Source organism: Bufo bufo, chromosome 4, assembly GCF_905171765.1.
Source record: "Bufo bufo chromosome 4, aBufBuf1.1, whole genome shotgun sequence".
Classification (NCBI taxonomy): Eukaryota; Metazoa; Chordata; class Amphibia; order Anura; family Bufonidae; genus Bufo; species Bufo bufo.
Genome location: NC_053392.1, coordinates 254,004,974 through 254,030,311, shown reverse-complemented (window position 1 = coordinate 254,030,311; position 25,338 = coordinate 254,004,974). Strand labels below are relative to the sequence as shown.

General features: G+C 44.4%; 1 protein-coding gene across 1 annotated transcript; it reads right to left on the bottom strand.

Moving 5' to 3' along the window:
• Positions 1 to 11,214: 11,214 nt before the first annotated feature.
• LOC120996916 (transmembrane epididymal protein 1A-like) lies at positions 11,215 to 12,743 on the bottom strand. Its single transcript, XM_040426805.1, has one exon. The coding sequence runs from the start codon at positions 12,142 to 12,144 to the stop codon at positions 11,287 to 11,289; it is 858 nt and encodes a 285-aa protein (XP_040282739.1). The 5' UTR covers positions 12,145 to 12,743; the 3' UTR covers positions 11,215 to 11,286.
• Positions 12,744 to 25,338: the final 12,595 nt, after the last annotated feature.

Below are 25,338 nucleotides of genomic sequence, written 5' to 3'. Positions count from 1 at the left end.
GTGGTAGCAGCTTCTAGGTCTTGGAGGGAGCATATGGTAGAGAGTGAGAGAAGAGAGTCAGAAAGCAAGCAAAAGTCGAGATGTTTAAGGTTCCTGCGGGGGTGTGTTAGTGTGTGGACCGGGGGAGCAGCAGAAGAGACCAGTGAAGAGAAGGTGAGTAGGTTGTGGTCGGATAGGGGGAGAGGCGAATTAGAAAGGTTAGATAGGGAGCAGAGGCGGGTAAAGATCAGATCCAGAGTGTGACCATCTCTGTGGGTGGGAACTGAAGACCACTGTGATAGGCCGAAGGAGGAAGAGAGTGACAGGAGTTTAGAGGCGGCCGAGTGGCATGTGTCAATAGGGATGTTGAAGTCACCCATGATGATAGTGGGGATGTCGGCAGAAAGAAAGTGTAGTAGCCAGGTGTTAAAGTGGTCAAGAAAGATGGTGGCTGGGCCTGGAGGGCGGTAAATGACGGCTACTTGAAGGTTGGAGGGAGAGTAGATGCGAACAGAGTGTACTTCAAATGAGGTGAGCGTAATGGAGGGTGGCAGTGGAATTGGGCTGTAGGAGCAGGTGTCTGATAGGAGTAGACCAACTCCTCCACCATGTTTGCAGCCGGGGCGGGGGTTGTGAGTGAATTGAAATCCACTATAAGAGAGTGCAGCAGGGGAGGAGGTGTCTGAGGGTGTCAGCCATGTTTCTGTGAGACCCAGAAAGGAAAGGTTTTGAGAGATGAAAAGTTTGTGAATATACGACAGTTTGTTACAGACAGAGCGCGCGTTCCATAATGCTCCTGCAAGAGGAACCAAAGGAGCAGGGGTCAGAGGAATGGTTATTAGGTTTAAGGGGTTGCAGAAATTTGTAGAAGGAGATTTGTAGTGGGACATGGAGGTGATAGTGGGGATTTGCTGAGGGGGTCCTGGATTTGGAGAGATATCACCAGCAGTAAGGAGAAGCAGAGAAAGTGTTAATAGATGAGAATAATAGAGGGCATGAGGTGTGTGTGTGTGTGTGTGTGTTTGGGAAGGAAGTGTTTTATGTTGGCAAACAGGTTTGTGCAAGCGATCAGATGAGAAGGTAAAATGTAGGAAGAGATGAATAGTTCCTTGGTGGGTGAATGGATGTGGGGGTATTTCAGGAGGTGTTGGAAAAGTGGGAAGAGGAAGAGGAAAAATTGAAACATTGTTTGCATTAACTAATGTCTGTATTTACCTGTGGTCCCCTTCTGGTCCAATTCTGGTATAATTCAGTCTGTGCACTTAAGAGTGGCACTTGAGAGATGTGGCATTTGGAAAGACCAAGGTATTATAATCCTACAGCGCGTATCCTGGTGAATGGCACCCTATCTCCAGTATTCACAATTTCAAACGGCACACACTAAGGCTGCCCCCTTTCTCCCCTACTGTTTGTTCTGGTGATAGAAACGCTTCTTCAGTCATTCAGACAAAATGCTGAAATCGAGGGAATGAAAGTAGGGTCTATTATCCACCAATCAGCTGCTTTCGCCGATGAAGTACTCCTACTTATCACCAATCCAATCCGAGCCTTTCCAGCAATTATGTCTACTCTTCAGACTTACCACTCCCTATCTAATTTTTCGGTGAATTTATCTAAATCCACAGTCCTAAATGTGACCCTGGGGTCGAAATTTATGGCCACTTTACAAAAAAACACCCCTTTTCAATGGACCACTGAGTCTATAGTATTCCTAGGGATAACATTGACCCCGGACTTCTCGAATTTGTTTCGGGACAACTTCCAACCATTACCAAAACGATTAGAAGATCTGTTAGGTTCTTGAGATATCCCATTTATATCATGGTTCGGTCGAAGGACACTGATTAAAACAATATTGCTGCCCACTGTTCTTCACTTTCTGCAAGCATTGCCTATCCCAATCCCAAAGGCTTATTTTGTAAAATTGCAGGGAATCTTATCAAAATTCCTATGGGGTGGTAAGAGATCTAGACTACTTCTTACTCTTATGGTACAACACCCTATGAATGGGGGTCTTGGTATTCCGGACCTATATACATACCATAAAGCAGTAATTGCACTTAGATGCCTAGAATGGCTAAGACCTTACTCAAGTCGGCTAGACCTAATTACGGAAGATAATATGTTAAACCTCCCACTCCACTCTTTAATTTTCTTGGACCAATCCCCAAAATACGCTAAATTACAAACATATAATACTATCACTAAATATACCTTTGACATGTGGAAAGACTCTAAATGGAAAGACCACCTATTAACTAATTATCTCGCCCTGATGCAAGTTCGGGATGTCCTCTGCCACTCCTCAACCCAGTTCTGGGAAACCATATCTGACAGAGCCAAAGCTGTTACTACACCGGTTTTGTCTCTATGTCCGGATTATGATATCCCAATTTTCGAAGAACTGAAAAAACACCCTATAGTAGCCTGCCTTTCAAATTTCCAAATAGCTAATTTTATTCACTTTATGAAATGTCACCTTTAAAATCTCAATATAACTTCAGAACAATCTGTTTTTGAGAAACTAGCCCTGCAATTAAATGAACCAAAAGGAAAGATATCTAAACTATACAGCCTTCTATTGGCCCTAACACGCCTGGATAAAGTCCCCTTATCTCAAAATGGGAGAGTGAACTAAATATCCAGTTCTCAGCAAAGGAAATACATAGTGTTCTGAAGGCGCCCCATAGGGTGTCCAGGTGTGTCAAACTACAAGAGAATAGCTATAAAGTACTTACTCAATGGTACTACACCCCACAAAGAATTAACCGTATGTTTCCTGAATGCAGCCCGATCTGCTGGAGATGTGAGATAGAATTAGGCACTCACAGCCATTTATGGTGGAACTGCTCTAAGATTGCTTCCTACCGGCGAAAGATATGTAAAGTCATTTGTGATGTGTGTAAAATATTTTTTCCGGTCTCTCCGAAGGTGTGCCTCTTTGGGGTGTTCGGGGCTCTCAGATGTCCTAGAGACACACAAAAGTTGGGTCAGATTTTATTGGCAGCATCCAGAATACTCATTGCAGTTTACTGGAAAAAAAAACAGAGACACCCCCATTAAAACAATGGATTCAAAGATGTGATCAATTGTACCTCCTTGAACAGATGGCTCACTGGGAGGCCCGAACACCACACAGATTTGAGGCGATTTGGAAACCCTAGAAAGAATATAGAGGTTTTTCGAACTGACAAATCTTTGATGTATTGATCGTGAACACGTACGATAATGTTGAAATAGATATTCTTATCCAAGTACTACCTTTCTGCAACATAATTGGCACCCTCACCCCCTTCCCTCCCTCCGACTTTCCTCCCCTCCTCCCTTTATTCTTTGATTGTTTTCCAATCTGATTGTACTGTATCAGCTGTATTCTTATATTGGCGCCCTGGCAGGGCAATCAACGAATGTACGATCCTTCTGTTGTAAAACCATTAAAAATTATTTTGAAACAAACCAAAAAATTGAAATGTGACATGGGGGCCTAAAATCCAGTCCAGCAAAATCTGCCCTCCAAAAACCATACGGCGCTCCTTTCCTTCTGAGCCCTGCTGTGCGCCCATACAACAGTTTATGACCACATTTGGGGTATTTCTGTAAACTGCAAAATCAGGGTACTAGATATTGAGATTAGTTTGGCTGTTAACCTGAACAAAAACAACGTGTTACAGGAAAAAAAAAAGATTAAAATGGAAAATCTGGCAAAAAATGTGGAACACCTTTGTAAAATCAGTTTGATTAACTTGAGGGGTGTAATTTCAAAAATTGGGTAATCTATGGGTGGTTTCTTCCATGTAAACAACTGAACTGGTCGTTAAAGTGGGTTTTGGAAATTTTCTTAAAAATTTAAAAAATTGCTTCTAAAGTCCATTCATGCCTTTAAAAAATAAAATGACATTTACAAAACAATGCCAACATAAAGTAGACATATGGGAAATGTAAGGTAACTTTTTTGTGAGGTATCACTGTCTGCCTTCAAAGCAGAGAAATTCAAATTTTAAGCAATTACAATTTTTAAAAATTTTTTGGTGAATTTGGATGTTTTTATAAATAAAGGTGGTTTATATCGACTCAAATTTACCACTAACATGAAGTATAATGTGTCACAAGAAAACATTTACCACATAAACTGACACGTCAGATTTCCAAAAATCAGCCTGGTCACGATGGTGCAAAATGGCCCGGTCATTAGGCGTTATAGAAGAGCATGTTTTGGAGAGAAAAAAACAGACAGACAATCTGAACTTTTGAATGTCTGGTTTTAGCTATGTTGTTACGTCTGGAAACTTGTTTTTGTTTGGAAAAACTGCCATGTCATTGCCATTGAGTATCATTGAACCTCTAATGTAAGTCTATAACAGGCGAGAGTGTTAGCTAAGTACAGTAATTGTTTGTGCTGAGTTTCTCCACTCCGCCCTTCCCACTAGAAGGTTGCAGTCTAGCTAGAAATGGTATTTAAGGAGAACAGCCAGAGCCCCTAGTGTTTTGCAGTTAGGGACCAGTGCTTGTTGGGGGAGACTCATGCCAGTCTACACAAGGGACCAGATGAAGGGGTTGAGTTGGGGACGCTGATCCACAGACCATGGGTCACCAGCCCTGTGACCAAGGAGCCACCCAGACTACTGAGCTACAAACCGTGGGCCTCCAGACTTTACTAGCCTTCTGAGAGAGAGAAAGGGACAGCTAGCTCAGTCCTTTCCTCAGCATCAAACCCTTCTTCTGCCAGGGAGGAGACTGGAGAAGCCAGCCCTAAGCCTCGTCTGTATCATTTTGCACCTGAATCCCTCCAATAAAGAAGCACCCTGGTTTACTGCAGACCCTGACTCTCTGGATTTATTTCCCATTGGGGTGCACCACGCCTTACCATCCCTTCCAGAGAGCAGAAACAGATGGTGACAGCTCAACAGTGTCCGAGTGACCCAGCGTAGCGCTGGGGCCACCCCAAGCCCGTCCACTACAATATAACTGTAGCATGAACTTTTTACGTTTTCCATAAATTTCACACGAAAGCCAAATATCCCGAACGTTTTTTGAGTAGTGTATGTAAATAAAGATTATTCATTATATTCTGAAAGTTCTGCAACATTTTAATAATTTTTTTGTTTGCGTTCTGCATCATTTTCATTTTTTTATGCTGTCCTGTCTGTGAAAGGAAACATTTACTGTTTCAAATTACTAACTCTTTACTAGATTAAACATCATTTTCACAATAAATAAACATTTTATTGCTACCTTTAATTATATGTTTAGTGTTAGACGTGTTAAAGGGTTATTCCCATCTTGCACACTCGGGGCATATTCCTCCCCACCTCTGGGACCTGCACCTATACTTAGAATGGAGTCCGCAAAGTGCGGGAGGGTGCACCACACATGCGCGATCGTCCTCCATTAATTTTTATGAGATCGACAAAAATAGCCGAGCGGTGCACTCGGATGTCCCACTAAAATGAATGAGAAGCACGCTGCTCAAGCGCGGCCACCGCTCCATTAACTTCTATAGGGCTTATGGAAATAGCTGAGCCAGTCAGCTTGGCTATTTTCAGCACTCCCATAGGAATGAATGAACTATGGCTGCGCATGTGAGGTGCGGTGCGCCCTCCAGCACTTTACAGGCTATGTTTTAAGTATAGGTGCAGGTGCCAGGACCTATCAGACATTCAGGGCATATCCTGAAGATATGCCCCCAATGTCAAAGATGGGAATACCCCTTTAAGTCTTCAATTTTGTAACAATGTCGTTACAAAATATTCACAACTACTATGTGCACACAGTACACTGCGTGCAGAATTATTAGGCAAATGAGTATTTTGACCACATCATCCTCTTTATGCATGTTGTCTTACTCCAAGCTGTATAGGCTCGAAAGCCTACTACCAATTAAGCATATTAGGTGATGTGCATCTCTGTAATGAGAAGGGGTGTGGTCTAATGACATCAACACCCTATATTAGGTGTGCATAATTATTAGGCAACTTCCTTTCCTTTGGCAAAATGGGTCAAAAGAAGGACTTGACAGGCTCAGAAAAGTCAAAAATAGTGAGATATCTTGCAGAGGGATGCAGCACTCTTAAAATTGCAAAGCTTCTGAAGCGTGATCATCAATCAATCAAGCGTTTCATTCAAAATAGTCAACAGGGTCGCAAGAAGCGTGTGGAAAAACCAAGGCGCAAAATAACTGCCCATGAACTGAGAAAAGTCAAGCGTGCAGCTGCCAAGATGCCACTTGCCACCAGTTTGGCCATATTTCAGAGCTGCAACATCACTGGAGTGCCCAAAAGCACAAGGTGTGCAATACTCAGAGACATGGCCAAGGTAAGAAAGGCTGAAAGACGACCACCACTGAACAAGACACACAAGCTGAAACGTCAAGACTGGGCCAAGAAATATCTCAAGATTGATTTTTCTAAGGTTTTATGGACTGATGAAATGAGAGTGAGTCTTGATGGGCCAGATGGATGGGCCCGTGGCTGGATTGGTAAAGGGCAGAGAGCTCCAGTCCGACTCAGACGCCAGCAAGGTGGAGGTGGAGTACTGGTTTGGGCTGGTATCATCAAAGATGAGCTTGTGGGGCCTTTTCGGGTTGAGGATGGAGTCAAGCTCAACTCCCAGTCCTACTGCCAGTTTCTGGAAGACACCTTCTTCAAGCAGTGGTACAGGAAGAAGTCTGCATCCTTCAAGAAAAACATGATTTTCATGCAGGACAATGCTCCATCACACGCGTCCAAGTACTCCACAGCGTGGCTGGCAAGAAAGGGTATAAAAGAAGAAAATCTAATGACATGGCCTCCTTGTTCACCTGATCTGAACCCCATTGAGAACCTGTGGTCCATCATCAAATGTGAGATTTACAAGGAGGGAAAACAGTACACCTCTCTGAACAGTGTCTGGGAGGCTGTGGTTGCTGCTGCACGCAATGTTGATGGTGAACAGATCAAAACACTGACAGAATCCATGGATGGCAGGCTTTTGAGTGTCCTTGCAAAGAAAGGTGGCTATATTGGTCACTGATTTGTTTTTGTTTTGTTTTTGAATGTCAGAAATGTATATTTGGGAATGTTGAGATGTTATATTGGTTTCACTGGTAAAAATAAATAATTGAAATGGGTATATATTTGTTTTTTGTTAAGTTGCCTAATAATTATGCACAGTAATAGTCACCTGCACACACAGATATCCCCCTAAAATAGCTAAAACTAAAAACAAACTAAAAACTACTTCCAAAAATATTCAGCTTTGATATTAATGAGTTTTTTGGGTTTATTGAGAACATGGTTGTTGTTCCATAATAAAATTAATCCTCAAAAATACAACTTGCCTAATAATTCTGCACTCCCTGTATAATATCATGCACAGGAGCGTACATAGAAATCATTGGGCTATATCATTTGGGCCCCAGTGCCTTGTCTTTGGCTCTTACCACTACCTGTCCTGGGTCATCCCTGTCCTACCCCCTTTTCACCTACAAAGAAAAAATAAATACAATACAATATTAATCACCACCCAGTCATTCATGGACTGCAAGTCTGAATTCTTATTGGCAAACTTCTCCCACCCCATCATGAACTGCCACTGCGACCCATGTCCCCTCAACCACCATCATGAAATAATGCAGTCTTATTATGTTCCCCATGAACTATGTCTGCAATCCCATCATGAGCTGCACTGCGGCTGCAGTCTTATGAGCCATCCATAGCGCTATGTGCACATCTGCGGCAGAAGTAATATTAAGTCTGCACCTAACCTGAACTGTGCCCGCTGCTACTGCCTTTTATATAGTGTGCCATCCTTCCCTCCATGGACTGTGTCTGCTGTTTTTTATATAGTGTGCCATCTTTCCCTTTATGGACCATGCCTGCTGCATATTACAGTATATAGTGTGCCATACCCCCCATGAACTGTGCTTGCTGTTTCACCTTCACCCTCCAAGTGATTACTTACTGCATGTACTGCCTGTCACTGTTTCATAGCACAGTCAAGGCCTGGGGCAGATTTTCACAGCGCTGGACTGGATTCTGGACTATTGATTCAGGTCATGTCCAGCCTGGTCAGGGAGTCAAATTGTGACGCATGCTGGCAGAGGAACAGTATTTTGATTTTCTTTGGCCAGAGGTGTAGCTAGGAGGTAAACCAGGCTTCAAGACGGAAACCCATCAATTCTCATCATAGTCAGCAGGAACTGTCAGGTCATGTTGTCTCTGCTGTGCCAGATCCAGCACTACCATGATTTTCATTGCTATGCTCCTATGACAGAGCAGAACAGTGAAAGTCACTAGCGCACAACTCCCAGTATGACGAGAATGTTATTATAGGACAACACTGAACATTACAGGAAAGTGGTATAATAGGAGTGAACTACAACTCTCAGCATGTCCAGAACGTTATTATAGGGCATCAGTAGACATTACAGAGGGGTATAATAGGAGAAAACAACTCTCAGCAGTGCATGTAAGCTAGGAGGTTAGGGAGCAGGGAGCTGGGTTTAAGATACATATGGGGTCATTTATTAATCTGAAATATTCCTAAATTATGTATATATCAGGCGCAGATGGCGGCGCAACTGCTAGTTACTCCGCTATCTGCAACTTTTCCCTAACTCACGCCAGATCTAAAATTGTGGGCGTGGTATGGGTGGGGAAGGGGGCGGACCGGAAGGCCCATCTCATTCATCATTTTCTACGCCTGTTTTAGGCGTAGAAAATTATCTAAATGTAAGCCAGCTAAGAAGCTGTCTTACATTTAGAACTGGCGCTGGATGCTCCGAAGTTATGGAGAGGCCGGCACCTCTTCATAACTTCGCCAGCTTTGGGGCTATATTATGACGGACGTCTAAAACACCAGTCTTAATAAATGTGCCCCATAATTTTTGCCTACAGTGAGTGTAGCCATTTTGTTGGAAGGAATCTCCTAGTTAATACTAGTACAAAATAGATTTGAAAACGGCACCAGCCATAGTAGCAATAGTACCAGCTGTAGTAGATTCATAGTACCAGCCACATTACTATCTGTAGTTTATACATAGTACCAGCCATAGTACCAGCTGTAGCACGTACATAGTACCAGCCACAGTACCAGCTGTAGTACATACATAGTACCAGTCACATTACAATCTGTAGTTTATACATAGTAGCAGCCATAGTACCAGCTGTAGCATGTACATAGTACCAGACACAGTACTAATAGTACATATATAGTACCAATGGTACCAGCTTTAGTGCATACATGGTACCAGCCACAGTATTAATAGTACTAGCTTCTAAACTTCACTGCATAATTGTGCAGATTTACCTTTCAGTAGCTCTGGAACACTGGGTAGCATGTGGAGATATGCTGGAGATCAACCATTTATAATATACAGATGTAGCAGGGGTAACACACATACTCTTAACTCAAATTTCTTAACTCGTCGCGTTATCTTGAAACCAAAGCCATTGAAAAGCAATTGCTTAACGCATTTAGTTTAGATAACATGTCTCATAAAGCATGTGTGTTAACCCTGCTACATCCGTATAATCTCAGTTGTCCTAATATTATATTTATGGATGTATTGTATACAGAACGTATGTACTAAGTGTGGCCTTCATTGCATCTCTGCAGAGGTTGTTGCCCAGCTTTCCCACATGCTGGATTCCAAATTTGCCAAATTATGTATGCTAGACTATATGCTAGTTAGACTGTATAGCTAGAGCTTGCAGGAGCTCAGGGCATTATACTGATTTATAATGTTATGTGCCTCTGCTTGACCTTACTGCTATAGGATTATACTGACAGCTTTATGTCACTATGATTCTGTATCTGTACGGTCAAGCAGAGGCACACTGCATTATAAATCAGTATAATGCCCTGAGCTCCTGCAAGTCCAGAACGGAGGATCATGCTCACACACGGAGTGTGATTCCCGCAATGGACTCGCTCGTGTAAAACAGCCCTAACTTGCCATTCAGGGTTCTCGAAAAACTGGGTGAAAACACTATGCGGCTGCATTGGTGACTACTGATTACACTGCCTTGGTACTATATCATAGATTCACACAATATTTCTAGGCAGTATTGTATGTATTTCACATAACCAATATGTCCCCATCACGCCCTTGGAGTTTATTACCCAGCTTTTCCAGGCTTCAGAATGCCAGATCAGCCTGTTTATGAACTGGTATTGTACAATATCTAACTGGATTTGCTGGAAAATCCTCCATACACTAGCATAGCTAGACAGATTTGTCATTCAAGCTCCTGGGAAAACTGAATTTTAACCATGTGGAGCTGTAATAGAAACTGCAGAATACTAAATCTAACATGATCACACATTTGCCTAGACAAACATTGATAATTCCTTTTTTTCTATGTAGGCAAACTTGACATTCAGGCACCTGGGAAAGCTGGGTAAGACTTTCTGTAGTGTCAGAGCCCTGGTACTGTGTAGTACACCTGCACACATACAGGGGAGGTTTTGTAAGAAGCTACGGAAGTCTTTCAATTTCCTCCTCTTTCACAGTGCTCTGACTGTCCATTAAAGTGAATGGGATATTAAGCTCTGCCCCTTTCCTGAACTTCCAGTTTGGACTGTGAGGTCATGCTGGTTCACAGGTAGAGAATAGTGTTGAGCGAACTTGTGCTTTCAAGTTCGGCGTACAAGGTTCAGGTTATCTAAGAATTCCGTTATGGATTTCAATACTACAGAAGTTCGCTCATCCCTAGTAGAGAAGAGTCTGTCCCAGCTGAAGATGGAGGGGCTGGTAGGAAGGATGCATTTATCTGACTGCAGGAAATCTGCCAAAACTGCTTTCTGTAGCAGCTAGCAAATGTCCACGATGAAAGAACTATAGACCAACTATACTTTGCAGGTTATGCTTTTTTGTCTTGTTTTCTGGACATTAGTGGCCTGAAGACAGACGCAACTACATGTTGGGTGAGATAGTTGCTGAGCAACCGCCCAACTCCCAGGGAGAACAGTGCACGTGTTCCATTGCGTAGAACTGATTGTGCAGTTGCATTGTCAAATTGGGTGGCAGAGCGTGCGTGCCTGCTCAATCCCTTTTAAGCAGGGTGTGTGTTTCAGTTTTCTAGCAACTGTTTGCGCACAGGGTTGTTATCTCATAATTCTCCATCTACCGAGTCATGTCAAAGTTCATGTCCACATATGAGATAAGACCAGAGGTGTGGTTTGTGACCTAGTGATGTGTGTGTTCCAATATCCGATCATTTGAGGACAACATTGTGAATTACTGTAACAAAATATTTATTGTAAAGCAAATGTATTAAAATCACACTATGATATATTGATTGGATAATGAATATATTAATAATCAAATTACAATTCCTCATCTCCCTCCTCTCCAGTGAGCTTTGCCAGTTCTGCTTTATCCCCAGCTAGCTGGTAACAATCCCTTCCTAATCTGTTACCCCACCGCCTGTGCACGATAAGAGTTATCCAAAACAGTACACCTATTAGCCCTGCATCCAGAGCCAGGTGCCAACAGTAAAAGGTGGTGAGAAACATGAGATTAGCAGGGTCTCCCGAGTCCCAAGCATGTCCTGTTGGTGGACGATATAAAATAAAGGCAGCATGAAGCAACCATGTTCCTTGCACAGTCACTAGCCAGGCTTTTGTAAACCAAAGTCGAGGGTGGTTTGGCTGCCAGATTTCCACAATCATTATCAGACAAGTCACAGCAGTAGTGAGAAGTAGAAGATGGTGGACTTGTACTTCCACTGCCTCTTTTCCGTGACCATGGAACTTGAGGAGCAACGTTGTAATGAAAAAAGCAGCAGTTGTTCCAGTGTGTTCAAGCAATGGACAACGTTTCTGGAGACATGACTGACTCACAATATCTAATACCCCACTTAGGCAGAAGTATCCATACATGGTAGCATGTTGCCATTCACTTGGGTGTTGAAAGCGATATTCTGGATCATCTGATCGGAAAAAGCGTAATTTCTGGACTCCCAGAGGAAAGAAAAACTCAGCTAAAACAGCCATAAAGCCATAAACTAACTTCATTACTGCTTCTATAGGCAATGACTTCCAGCATTTTTTGTTTGTGTTGGTGCGAGGACCATATTGAACCCGACATCCATTTAACACCATCCAGGAGTAGCGGACAGCATACAAAAGTCCAAAAGATAAAAAAGCTAGTCCAGGAGAAATGTGTCCAATAAAAGTCCCCATTATAAAATGTGAAGGCAATCACTGTACAAAATGTAAGAAATGGGTCACACGGTTCTTGTGTTTCTCAGTTCTTCAGTGTTAAAAGTCATTCAATGAAAGGTTAGGTTACAGACAAAACTCACTGGGGTATGTGCATGAAAGAATGTGAATCTGAAAGGGCAAGAAGTCACGGGAGTTTGAAGTTTTTGAACATGACACAGAGTAGAGATTCTGGATTAGTATCAAAATTTAGCAGGTAGAGGAGTCAAATGAGTTTCCAAAACCCACCTGGCATCCACAATGTCTGTATTGGAATTGATGGTTTAGAAAAGAATCCCAGCAGTCGTGTCTTGATGCAAATAAGCTCTTTTATTCCATAAACGGAATTGAAACCCCTCCAATAAGCAACTGTGCCTCTGTATCCTTTTTTATCTGCCGTTCTGTGATTGCTGCTTGACATATAGCAGACTCTCTATAATTAGTCCTTAGAGATGTGTCTATGCAGCAATCTTCACTCTTGAGCAGACAAGTATCTTGTTAAGCTTGTGAGGTGCACAGGAGCCTCCTTTGGATATTTCTGCGGTTCACTGAAGTGCCCAGGTGATGTGGGACCGAATGGTGCCTATCTCACTGAGAGCCGCCTGCAGAACAACCAGTTTATAGACACCTGCCGTCATACGTACACACCCTACAAGGTGGTACAAATGCTGTCACAATAACATTCAGAAGGGCGTGTGATGGAGACAGAAAAGCTGGTGACTTAAATCTGAAAGAAAAATGACAACAGGTTAAGAAAAGGAAGGACACACAAGTGAGAAAAACACAGTTACACATAGTTGATACGGTTGAAAAAAAGACATAAGTCCATCAAGTTTAACCAAGGGATAGGTGGGGACGCGAATCCCAGAAGGAAGTGAGACTCAGATTTCTACACATTTTCATAAGCATTAATGTTGTTTACTTTTAAGAATTCATCTAAACCCTTTTTAAAACTGTCCACTATTCCTGCTGTGACCACGTCCTGAGGAAGTCTATTCCACAGATTCAGTTTTTACAGTAAAGAAGCTTTGATGCTTCTGGAGACTGAACTTTTTCTTCTCCAGTCGGAGGCAGTGCCCCCTTGTCTTTTAAGGGCATTTTACATAGAACAGTTTTTCATCTTATTTTTTGTATGGCCCATTTATATATTTGTATAGGTTAATCATGTCCCTACTTAGACGTCTCTTCTCAAGACTAAATAAATTCAATTCTTTTTCATCTTTCTTCATAACTAAGACCCTCCATGCCCCTTATCAGTTTAGTCGCTCTCATCTGTACTTTTTTCAGCTGCAGTACGTCCTTTCAAACAAGAACTTACACAGCAGAATGGGACAAAATACCAGAAAATCATTGCATAGAATGATTCATTTTGATTGTTCTATATGTCTCCTTGTGTGCATAAAGTAAATCGGTATATTTAATTTTAGCTTCATTGGACTTGCTTCACACCAGCGTTACAGCTCTCCAGGAGAGAAAAGCCTGCCGAATCTCTCTGGATCCACTATTGCGGGATGTTACCGCTTGTCTACAGGGCCCCATCGACTATAATGGGATCCCGCTCCTACCTGACAAATATTTCGGGATTTGGCCTGCCAAAAAAAACGCTGCATGCAACAGTTTTTAACCGGCCGAATCCTAGCATATTTGCCACTTAGGGGCTGGATCTCCGCCGGATCCATTATAGTGAATGGGGTCAGTGGGCAGGCACTAACATCCGGCTATGTAGGAACAGCCTGTCGGAGAGCTGTGAAAGAATATATGTGAAAGAAGCCTTAGTAAAAAGTAAGTCTGTAGAAGAATGTGGCAGATCCTGTCTAATAGGTAGTGTAAAAATAGTCATATGTTACTTGGGGTTTTTGGTGCGGATTTGCTGCAGCTTTCACCCTTGCATTAAAAAGGGTGAAATCCGCACAAAGAATTGACATGCTACAGATTTCAAAATATGCAATGCAGGTCAATTTCTGCATAGAACAAAAAAGCTAATTGTATATGAGATCTGTCTAATCTCATTCACTTTGTTGCTACTGTGTCATGCTGCGTTTTTTCCACATGAGAATGCTCGTGGAAAAAAGCGTGTAATCCACAACATATGCAGATAGCCTAAGGATGCACCAGATATATCACAGTGGCAGATGTTAGATGATCGACATGTGTAAGTAGCCTAAGGATGCACCAGATATATCACAGTTTTGGATGTTAGGTGAATGAATTTGGTGCAACTTTTGTCTAGGTTTCCAACTATTTTAGTTTGTGCCAAATTTTGCTGATCATTGGTACAATTCGCTCCCTTCTGTCTAGCCCCCCCCCCCCCCCTTTGTTAAGTGAGCCACATAACGTGTCTAAGGCCCCTTTCAGACGAGCGAGTGTCACGCTGCAAGTTCTGGAATGTATGTATGTAACATAATGCTGTCAGTGTTATCCAATACATTCCAGACTTGTAAGGGTTTGGCCTCATGCACATGACCGTTGTGTGCATCCGCGGCCGTTGTTCTGTTTTTGGAATGGGTCAGTGGAAAAATCGGAAAATGCACCGTTTTGCAGCCGCATCCGTGATCCGTGTTTCCTGTCCGTCAAAAAAATATGACCTGTCCTATTTTTTTGACGGACAACGGTTCACGGACCCATTCAAGTCAATGGGTCTGTGAAAAAACACGGATGCACACAAGATTGGCATCCGCGTCTGTGGTCCGTGGCCGTAGGCTACTTTCACACAGACGGATCCGCAGATCCGTCTGCATAAAAGCTTTTTCAGAGCTGAGTTTTCACTTCGTAAAAAACTCAGATCCGACAGTATATTCTAACACAGAGGCGTTCCCATAGTGATGGGGACGCTTCTAGTTAGAATATACTTTGAACTGTGTACATGACTGCCCCCTGCTGCCTGGCAGCACCCGATCTCTTACAGGGGGCTGTGATCCGCACAATTAACCCCTAAGGTGCTGCACCTGAGGGGTTAATTGTGCGGATCATAGCCCCCTGTAAGAGATCATGTGCTGCCAGGCAGGAGGGGACACCCCCCCCTCCCTCCCCAGTTTTAAATTCATTGGTGGCCAGTGGGCCCCTCCCTCCCTCCCTTGTAGCTAACACATTGGTGGCCAGTGCGGCCGGCTCCCCCTGTAGCTAACACATTGGTGGCCAGTGCAGCCGGCCCCCCCTCCCTCCTCTGTAGTTAACACATTGGTGGCCAGTGCGGCCGGCCCCCCCTCCCTCCCCTGTAGTTAACACATTGGTGGCCAGTGCGGCCGGCCCCCCTCTCTCCCCTGTAGAACTGTAGATTCATTGGTGGCCAGTGGGCCCCCCCCTCCCTCCCCCTCCTAATTAAAATCTCCCCCCCCCTATCATTGGTGGCAGCGGAGAGTACCGATCGGAGTCCCATTTTAATCGCTGGGGCTCAGATCGGTAACCATGGCAACCAGGACGCTACTGCAGTCCTGGTTGCCATGGTTACTTAGCAATTTTTAGAAACATTATACTTACCTGCGAGCTGCGATGTCTGTGACCGGCCGGGCGCTCCTCCTACTGGTAAGTGACAGGTCTGTGCTATAAGCAATGCGCCGCACAGACCTTTCACTTACCAGTAGGAGGAGTGCCCGGCCGGTCACAGACATCGCAGCTCACAGGTAAGTATAATGCTTCTAAAAATTGCTAAGTAACCATGGCAACCAGGACTGCAGTAGCGTCCTGGTTGCCATGGTTACCGATCTGAGCCCCAGCGATTAAACTGGGACTCCGATCGGAACTCTCCACTGCCACCAATGATAGGGGGGGAGATTTTAATTAGGAGGGGGAGGCCCACTGGCCACCAATGAATCTACAGTACTACAGGGGAGGGAGGGGGGGTCGGCCGCACTGGCCACCAATGTGTTAACTACAGGGGAGGGGGGGCAGGCCGCACTGGCCACCGATGAGTTAAATACAGGGGGGGGAAGGGGGGGCAGTCATGCAGGGGGCAGTCATGTACACAGTTCTTTTAGTATATTCTAACCTGAAGCTTCCCCATCACCATGGGAACGCCTCTGTGTTATAATATACTGTCGGATCTGAGTTTCACGATCTAACTCAAATCCGATGGTATATTCTAACAGAGGCGTTCCCATGGTTTTGGGGACGCTTCAAGTTAAAATATACCATCGGATTGGAGAAAACTCTGATCGATGGTATAAAAGGGACTCCTGACTTTACATTGAAAGTCAATGGGGGACGGATCCGTTTGCAATTGCACCATATTGTGTCAACGTCAAACAGATCCGTCCCCATTGACTTGCATTGTAATTCAGGACGGATCCGTTTGGCTCGGCACGGCCAGGCAGACACCAAAACGACTTTTTTTTCATGTCCGTGGATCCTCCAAAAATCGAGGAAGACCCACGGATGAAAAAACGGTCACGGATCACGGACCTACGGACCCCGTTTTTGCGGACCTTAAAAAAAAACGGTCATGTGCATGAGGCCTTACATAGCATCATAAATTAATATAATCCTATGCGACCCCGGCAGTGCTGGAAGTTCAGGATGGGTGATGCGCTGCGGACTTTCAGTGTCACACTCGCTCATCTGAAAGGGGCCTAAAAAGTTGTGTCACAAAGCATGTACACCAATGCAAATTAATTGCCAGTTTTGTGGCACATTTAGCTCAGTAAGGCCCCTTTCAAACGGGTGAGAATTACACGCGGGTGCAATGCGTGAGGTGAACGCATTGCACCCGCACTGAATCCGGACCCATTCACTTCAATGGGGCTGTTCAGATGAGCGGTGATTTTCACGCATCACCTGTGTGTTGCATGAAAATCGCAGCATGTTCTATATTCTGCGTTTTTCACGCAACGCAGGCCCCATAGAAATGAATGGGGCTGCGTGAAATTCGCATAGCATCCGCAAGCAAGTGCGAATGCAATGCGATTTTCACGCATGGTTGCTAGGTGATGATGTTAGTAAATTGTGCTGTGCGATCAAGTGGATTAGGTCAGTTAATTGCTTTTATTTTTTAACCCCTCAAGCAACATTTTAGTAAGCATTCTGTATTAAGAATGCGATTATTTTCCCTTATAACTATGTTATAAGGGAAAATAATACAGTAAATTGACTTTAATCAATTTACTTACATCATCTCCTAGCAACCATGCGTGAAAATCGCATTGCATCCGCACTTGCGTTGCGTAAAAAAAAGGCAGAATATAGAACATGCTGCGATTTTCACGCAACACACAAGTGACATCTGCACAGCCCCATTGAAGTAAATGGGTCCAGATTCAGTGCGGGTGCAATGCGTTCACCTCACGCATTGCACCCGCGTGGAATTCTCACCCGTGTGAAAGGGGCCTTACTGAGCTAAATGTGCCACAAAACTGGAAATTTTAACATCTACACAACACCGAACCCAAACCCGAACTTCAGTGAAGAAGTTTTGGTCTGGATACCACATTCAGTTTTTTATCTCGTGCGTGCAAAACACATTGCACCCGTGCGATAAAAACTGAACAACGCAACGCAATCGCAGTCAAAACTGACTGAAATTGTGTGCGCACTAGCACGGGTTTCACGCAATGCACCCGGGACGCATCTGGAGCAAACTGGGACGCCTGTCTGAAAGAGGCCTAGGTCTTCCACAATGTGGTGGTGTTTTTTAGGTTGTAGCTATTTAGACTGGTTTCACATGGGCGTTGCGGGAACATGCACGATTTTTCCGCGCGAGTGCAAAACATTGTAATGCGTTTTGCACGCGCTTGAGAAAAATCGGCTTGTTTGGTACCCAAACCCGAACTTCTTCACAGAAGTTCGGGTTTTGGTTAGGTGTTGTGTAGATTGTATTATTTTCCCTTATAACATGGTTATAAAGGGAAAATAATAGCATTCTGAATACAGAATGCATAGTACAATAGGGCTGGAGGGGTTGAAAAAATAAAAATATATTTTTGAACTCGCCTTAATCCACTTGTTCGCGCAGCCCGGCTTCTCTTCTGTCTTCTTCTTTGAGGAATAGGACCTTTGATGACGTCACTGAGCTCATCACATGGTCCATCACATGGTCTTTTACCATCGTGATGGATCATGTGACGGACCATGTGATGAGAGTAGTGACGTCACTACAGGTCCTTTTCCTGTGCACAGCAAAGATGAAGACAGAAGAGAAGCCGGGCTGCGCAAACAAGTGGATTAAGGTGAGTTAAATTATTATTATTATTTATTTAACCCCTCCAGCCGTATTGTAATATGCATTCTGTATTAAAGGGTTTCTACCACCAGATTTTCACCTATTTAGCTGTCTGACACTAGCGATCTGCTAGTGTCTGCTGTACCTAACCATGTTCATGTATTACCTTTGTCTGGAGCGGTTAAGCTTAAAAACTTAGTTTTATTGAAATGCAAATGAGCCTCTAGGGGCTACGGGGGCGTCTTTTCAGCATCTGGAGGCTCCGTCTACTCACTATTTCTGCCGCCCAGCGCGTCCCTCCAGCCCGCCCCTCTCCTCTAGATTGACAGCCTACTTCTCTCCATCTCGGCCGAATTCTCGCGCCTGCGCCGTGTGCTTCTGTATTTGGCGCAGGCGCAGTGACTGTCGGACCGCTCCCTGCGCCGGCATCTTCACTGCGCCTGCGCCGATTACGGTGCAGGTAGCGGTCAGACAGTCACTGCGCCTGCGCCGAATACAGAAGCACACGGCGCAGGCACGAGAATCTGGTGAAATCTGGTGGTAGAAACCCTTTAATACAGAATGCATAGTACAATAGGGCTGGAGGGGTTAAAAAAATAATAATAATAATTTAACTCACCTTATTATTATTTTTTTAACCCCTCCAGCCCTATTGTACTATGCATTCTGTATTAAAGGGTTTCTACCACCAGATTTTCACTAGTGTCAGACAGCTAAATAGGTGAAAATCTGGTGGTAGAAACCCTTTAAGAATGCTATTATTTTCCCCTATAACCATGTTACAAGGGAAAATAATAATGATCGGGTCTCCATCCCGATCATCTCCTAGCAACCGTGCGTGAAAATCGGACCGCATCCGCACTTGCTTGCGGATGCTTACGATTTTCACGCAGCCCCATTCACTTCTATGGGGCCTATGTTGCGTGGAAAACGGACAATATAGAGCATGCTGCGATTTTCACCCAACGCACAAGTGATGCGTGAAAATCACCGCTCATCTGCACAGCCCCATTGAAGTGAATTGGTCCGGATTCAGTGCGGGTGCAATGCGTTCACCTGACACATTGCACCTGCGCGGAAATCTCGCCCTTGTGAAAGAGGCTATATTTTTAAAAACAGCCCGGGGGGAGTGGGGGGGGGGGGGCGCATATTACAATAGTGCACATACATAATCACTCTGCAGTTTTCTATTTGTGTTTTATGGCAGCTGAAATTAACGGGGTTAGAAATGTCATGGACCAGTGATGGTGAACATTTTAGAGGCATTCTAGAGTGTCCAAACTGCAACCCAAAACCCACTTATTTATTGCAAAGTGCCAACACGACAATTTACCCTGAATACCAATATAGTATATCTTCCATGTACTTTATCATTTAGCTACAATAGCCTACCTACATTCAGTGCGCTGCCTGTGCTGTTCATAGTGTGTCTTGCGCTGATGAATGGCAGGAAAAGTCTAAGGCATATTGGTACACCATAGACTTTTTCCAGGGCACGGGTGCCCACACAGAAGGCTCTGAGTGCCGCCTCTGGCACCCGTGCCATAGGTTCGCCACCACTGTCATAGACTATTAGTCTCCATGAAGTGATGGAGGTGTATACAAAACCTTCTTTGTGTGTACACTGTTGCTATCCTGCCTTACCTAGGGCCACCAGCATCTATCAATAACTCATTCATCCTCTTATTATATTGTAACGACTATTCATTTTGTTCAAGTTGCATTGGTTCTAGGGAAAAATATGTCCGTACGTACAATATGGAACCCAGTACCTTTTTCAGAAACAAATAAAATATGTACAGTAGGCTTGCACCTTAGTTGGTATTTAATTGAATTCTCCCATGAGAATATATCATAGACCATTGATTATGAACTCAAAAACAGGTGACAGATGGTAAAGCATACATGAATCCACCAGTAGGTGCTAGTAAAGCAGCACCGGTACAGAGACACCCGCCCACTAGAAAAACTATTATTTAAGTGCCTTCATACATGCCAGGGACGGATTGGCCATAGACCTTACAGGGAAATTTCCCGGTGGGCCGATGCCCATGGGGGCCGCCTGAGCCCTCCTTACAGCCTCCCAGTGGAAGTTTTTGGGGATATGTTTTGTGCTGCTGGCAGTATTTGTGATGGACTGTGATATTTGGCTCTGTTGGGGTGGTATAATGTGCTAATATGGTATTGCCTTCCATCAATTTGGGCCCAACTACAAAATGGGGCCACTTTTAGTATTTTTTCCAGGGCCACTTTAAGTTCCCACTCCGCCCCTGATACATGCCGTTTTCATACAGGGTGTTGCAAAAAAGGTGAAGTAACACCTTTACTATATACTTCCCTGCCTTTTATGATCCGCAATGACATTTGCTTCAAAACCGTATTAAAACACAACATCAAAGAAGCAGTGGTATCCTAAGGCAGGATTCAGACAGCTGTACGGTCCCCAAAACGTGGACATATGTGGCTGTACGTATTGGGCATGGCTGTGTCTTTTCATTTTTGGAATGAGTCAGAGTGAAAATGGACAAGAACAGTGCATGCTGCGAGTCTCTCAGACATGTGAATTGCACCACTGCATCCCAAAATATAACATTAAAACAAGAAACCCACTCACTTGTTCGCCAGCAATCCGTTCCAGCTCTGAAGGTCCTGTCACCAATGCTTTTGGTCCTCTGTGGTCTGGGAGTGTGACATCCTGTCCATGCACTATTGGAGCCATTCACTAGCCTCAGAAGTGATGTGTTCAAGTGGAGCACTGGGACATGTCACTACTGAGGCTAGTGTATGGCTGCAGCAGACGGGATGTCACACTTCCAGACCACATTGGAGCAGAAGCAGAGGGGATGGGACCTTCAGCGCTGAAATCGTTTTGGAATCTTTTTTTTTTTCTTCATTGGTTTTAGCTTGGGGTCAGGTAACCCCTTTAATGTGCTATGTCGGTGCAGTCTGGATAGAAAATACTGAAGTCCTAATCAGGCCTATGGGTAAGGTCACACATTATGTAGAAAAAATCACTGGGAAGAATCAAATAGGTAGGCGTCTCAATGTTACAAAATAATTCACTGCCTATAGAGAACGCTAAAATTAAAATAATAAATGCTTTATTTACCTAAATATATTAAAATCTATGGACCTGACTGTATATGCCCTGCTGGTCGACTGGTTCACCCTTAGAGTGCCCTCTGCTACTAGGTTCCCCAAATGTTCAAGACCCTACTGCGTCCCCCCCGCTCCCTCCCCCCACCGTTGACGCGACCCCTCCCTCTCTGACCTCCAGGCAGCGGGCTCCCAGGCACTGAGTCTACTCTCTGCTGCGACACTGGCCAATCAGCATTTAGCGTCGCAAAAATCCTGCTGCTGATTGGCCAGTGTATCGCTGGCAGGCAGCAGCCGGCTCAGGCACGCACCCGGCATGGCAGACTATCCTCTGCTCTCAGTGGGTGCTGCCCGCCATCTGCCTCAGGCGCTCAAGTCAGCCAGTGAGTGCAGTGCAGCCCCAACCCAGACTGAAGGACCGCTCCGGACTTGCCGGACTGTCTGTGAGACCTCATATACATTAGTATGGTGGTGGATCTTTCTGTCATTGGTGAGGTCTGCCATCAAAATGTTAATGTCTGTAGCCAGCCTAATACTTGTATTAGCCAAGGGTAGATTTGGCATTTGTGGCGTCCCAAGATAACTTATGTCTGGGGCTCTAATCAAAGACATTCAGTATATATCTACCTCCTGCAATCTATAACTATCTTCTTATGTGACGCCCACACCCTTGATGTGCTCCACACACAGTACAATGCCCCCTTATGTGCCCTGCACACAATAACATGCCCCTTATTTGCACCAAACACAGAATAATGACTCCTTATGTGCTCCTCACACAGCATGATGCCCCCTTATGTGCCACCAATATAATATAGTGCCCCAATACAATATGGTGCCCCTTATGTGTCCGCAACACAGTATGATGGCTTATGCACACTTAACACAATATGGTGCCCCCTTATGTGCCCCTCGCACAGTATAATGCCCCTTATGTGCCAGTTACACAGTGAAGGACCACTCCGGACCCGGGTCACTGTACACCGGACAGAATAAACACACTCAGATAGTGTGCCACTGCCACAGTAAGAGCGTCACTTTTAATAAGGGGGGGAGGGCAATGCGGATGCCGGGTGTGCACATTGCTGCTGATATAAACAGGTGACTGATGGGGGGGGGGGGGGGGGAGTAGGAGGAAACAACACTGTCCTTCTAAATCCTCTATGAGCCTACAGGCCCCCCCCCCCCCCCCCATCACATCAGTCACCTTGGGGGGAGGACCTGTAGGCTCATAGAGGACTCAGAAGAACAGTGTGCTTTCCTCCTACTCCCCCCCCCTCCTGAGTCCTCTATGAGCCTACAGCCCCCCCCCCAGGACATCAGTCACCTGTTTTCATCAGCAGCAATGTGCACACCCGGTCCCGGCACCCGAATTGCTCCTGATGCCCACCAACTGCCACTGCCTCTCTGTCACGCAGATGAAAACATCCAGCGACATGGGGGGCAGTCAATAGCAGGCCATGATGGGAACGAGCCTCCCTAGCATCGCGGGTGACGCTAGGGAGGCTCATTTCTGATGTGGCCTGCTATTGGCTGCACCCCCCATAGGGCATAAGTATTATCTGTATGCGGTGCCTGGGCATTTTGGGGGCATAATAGGGGTTAGATAGCCCCTTCAAACCCTTAGGATACCGGAGGTTTTTTTGCTTTTGCATTTTCTTTTTTTCTATGTATAGGTTTTTTATGTCTAAATAGTGTAAAAATAAATTAACACTTTGAAAAAAAAAAAGTATTGACTTTTTTACATGACCATATTCTGACCCCCATAACTTTTTTAAAGTTATATCTACTGAGCTGTGTGGGGCTCATTTTTTGCGGGATGAACTGCAGTTTTTATTGATACCATTTTGGAGTGTGTGTGACTTTTTGATCACATTTTATTACATTTTTTTTTGGTAAGAGAAGTGATGAAAAAAATGGCGCTGGTAGAAAAGGGGTTTAGATGTGGGGGATGGGCTATGTCAGGCTTTAGCACAGTGGACACAGGAGGAGCGATGTGTATGTGGGCTCCTGCACTTGTTCAGCTGTGCTCGCATACATATCGCGCCATGTGTCCACTGTCCTGTGCCCACTCTGCTAAAGCCTGACATACCTGTAGCCCATTTATGCCCAGCTTTACCAAAGCAGACAGGCAGGAGCAGTGATGTGTGCAGTACATCACTCACTGCAGCCCCAATGAGATCCTTACTCCCATACAGCACTGTTATATCAGCGTTGTATCAGAATAAGGCTACATGCACATGACAGTTGTTTTTCTCTGCGTCCTTTCCGTTTTTTTGGGCTGATCGGATGGTTTTCCATGCATTTCTATGGAGCCGTTAAAATACGGTGTAGTCCACCATTTCTTGTCCGCTGTCCGTGTTTCCCATCTGCTAAAAAAGTATTGCATGTCCTATTCTTGTCCGCAATAAACGTTTTGCGGACCCATTGAAGTCAATGGGTCCGCCAAAAAATGCAGATGACCAACGGAAGCCATCTGTATGTCATCTGCATCCGTTATTTTTGCTCGTGGTTGCTGGGAAACCTGTATATATAAAATTTCAAGAATTACAGCATTCAGGTTTTTTTTTGTGGACTACAAAAAAAAAAAAAACTGAAGACACACGGAAACACAACCTACTAAATTTGCGGACAAACGGAACAGATGTGGATGTAAAAAAAACAGGAACACGGATCTGCTATTTGCGGACTGCAAAAACAACTGTCGTGTGCATGTAGCCTAAGGTTGCATCCCTAAACCTTAGGAAACCCTTGTGTATGCGCGCTATCGCTGCTATACAACGTAAGGCAAACCCCAAGATCACAGCCCGCATATCACCTAAATTTGTGCTGCACATTTAAGTTACGCTCAACATGTTTCTGCAGAGTAGACTTCTTTTTAGGAGCAGCTAACCGCAGCACAGTTATATGAATAGGCACAAAGTTGTGGCCACAGCTGATGGTGTGTGGCCGCAGCGTCCGGCTCTGGTCTGGCCATAGCCCAATTTTAAAAAAAACATTCCCTCACAGCATAAAAAATCTGCTGCAGATTCAAGGCATGCAGTGGTCTTCAAACCCTTTGCATGACCTATCTATTCATGGTGAAGGAAATCCACAATGAAAGTGTTCTCATTGTGGATTTTAAAATTACTTGATGAATCAACCCATCCTAAAGAACAACACATAAGTGAATTTTCTTATGGGATTAGTACATTAGAAGCATGTGTTTGGGCTTCCTAGGTTCTAGGTCTTTAGGAGCTATGGCAATGTGATGCTTTCCCCTTGCTGGATATCTCATTTATAGCTGGACCCTACAATAGTGTTGCATCTATCATAGTAGACAGCCATACCTAAGAGCAAGGGATTGGGTATTCAGGTATAGCCAAGGTGACCAGTCTCCGATAACTGAGTTGCGCTGAGTGTCAGTCACCAGTTATTCTAATAACAAGGAATTCCTTTAAACCTGACCAAGAATGTGCATTGTTGCTTAGCAGTGAATGACAGGTCTAAAAAAAATATGTGTCTTCTGATGCGTTTTGAATTGTCTCGGCAGGGGTGGAATGAATATACATGTGTAAGGAAGCAGGCTCAACTCCTTTGCACATTGGGAAGGAGGACCAATGCAATCAGGGGCGGACATGGAACTTAAAGTGGCCCTGGAAAAAAAAAAAAAGGGGCCCCATGCTGTAGGCAAGACCAAATTGACAGAAGGCTTGGCAACACAAGTAGGCAGGGACAACACAAATACATGGGATCAGCAATATTGTAGTGCAGCACAAAATACAGCCCCAGCAGAAGCAAATACCAAAGTGCCGCCCAAAATACTGTCACTCTCACTGCAGTATTCAACTGTATCACGGTCCTGAGCAGGCTCCCTTGAGCGCTGTGCTATTCTTCTCTCCTTCCATCTCACTGACTGGTCTGGGGCTCTAGGAGTTTTTTCACTATCA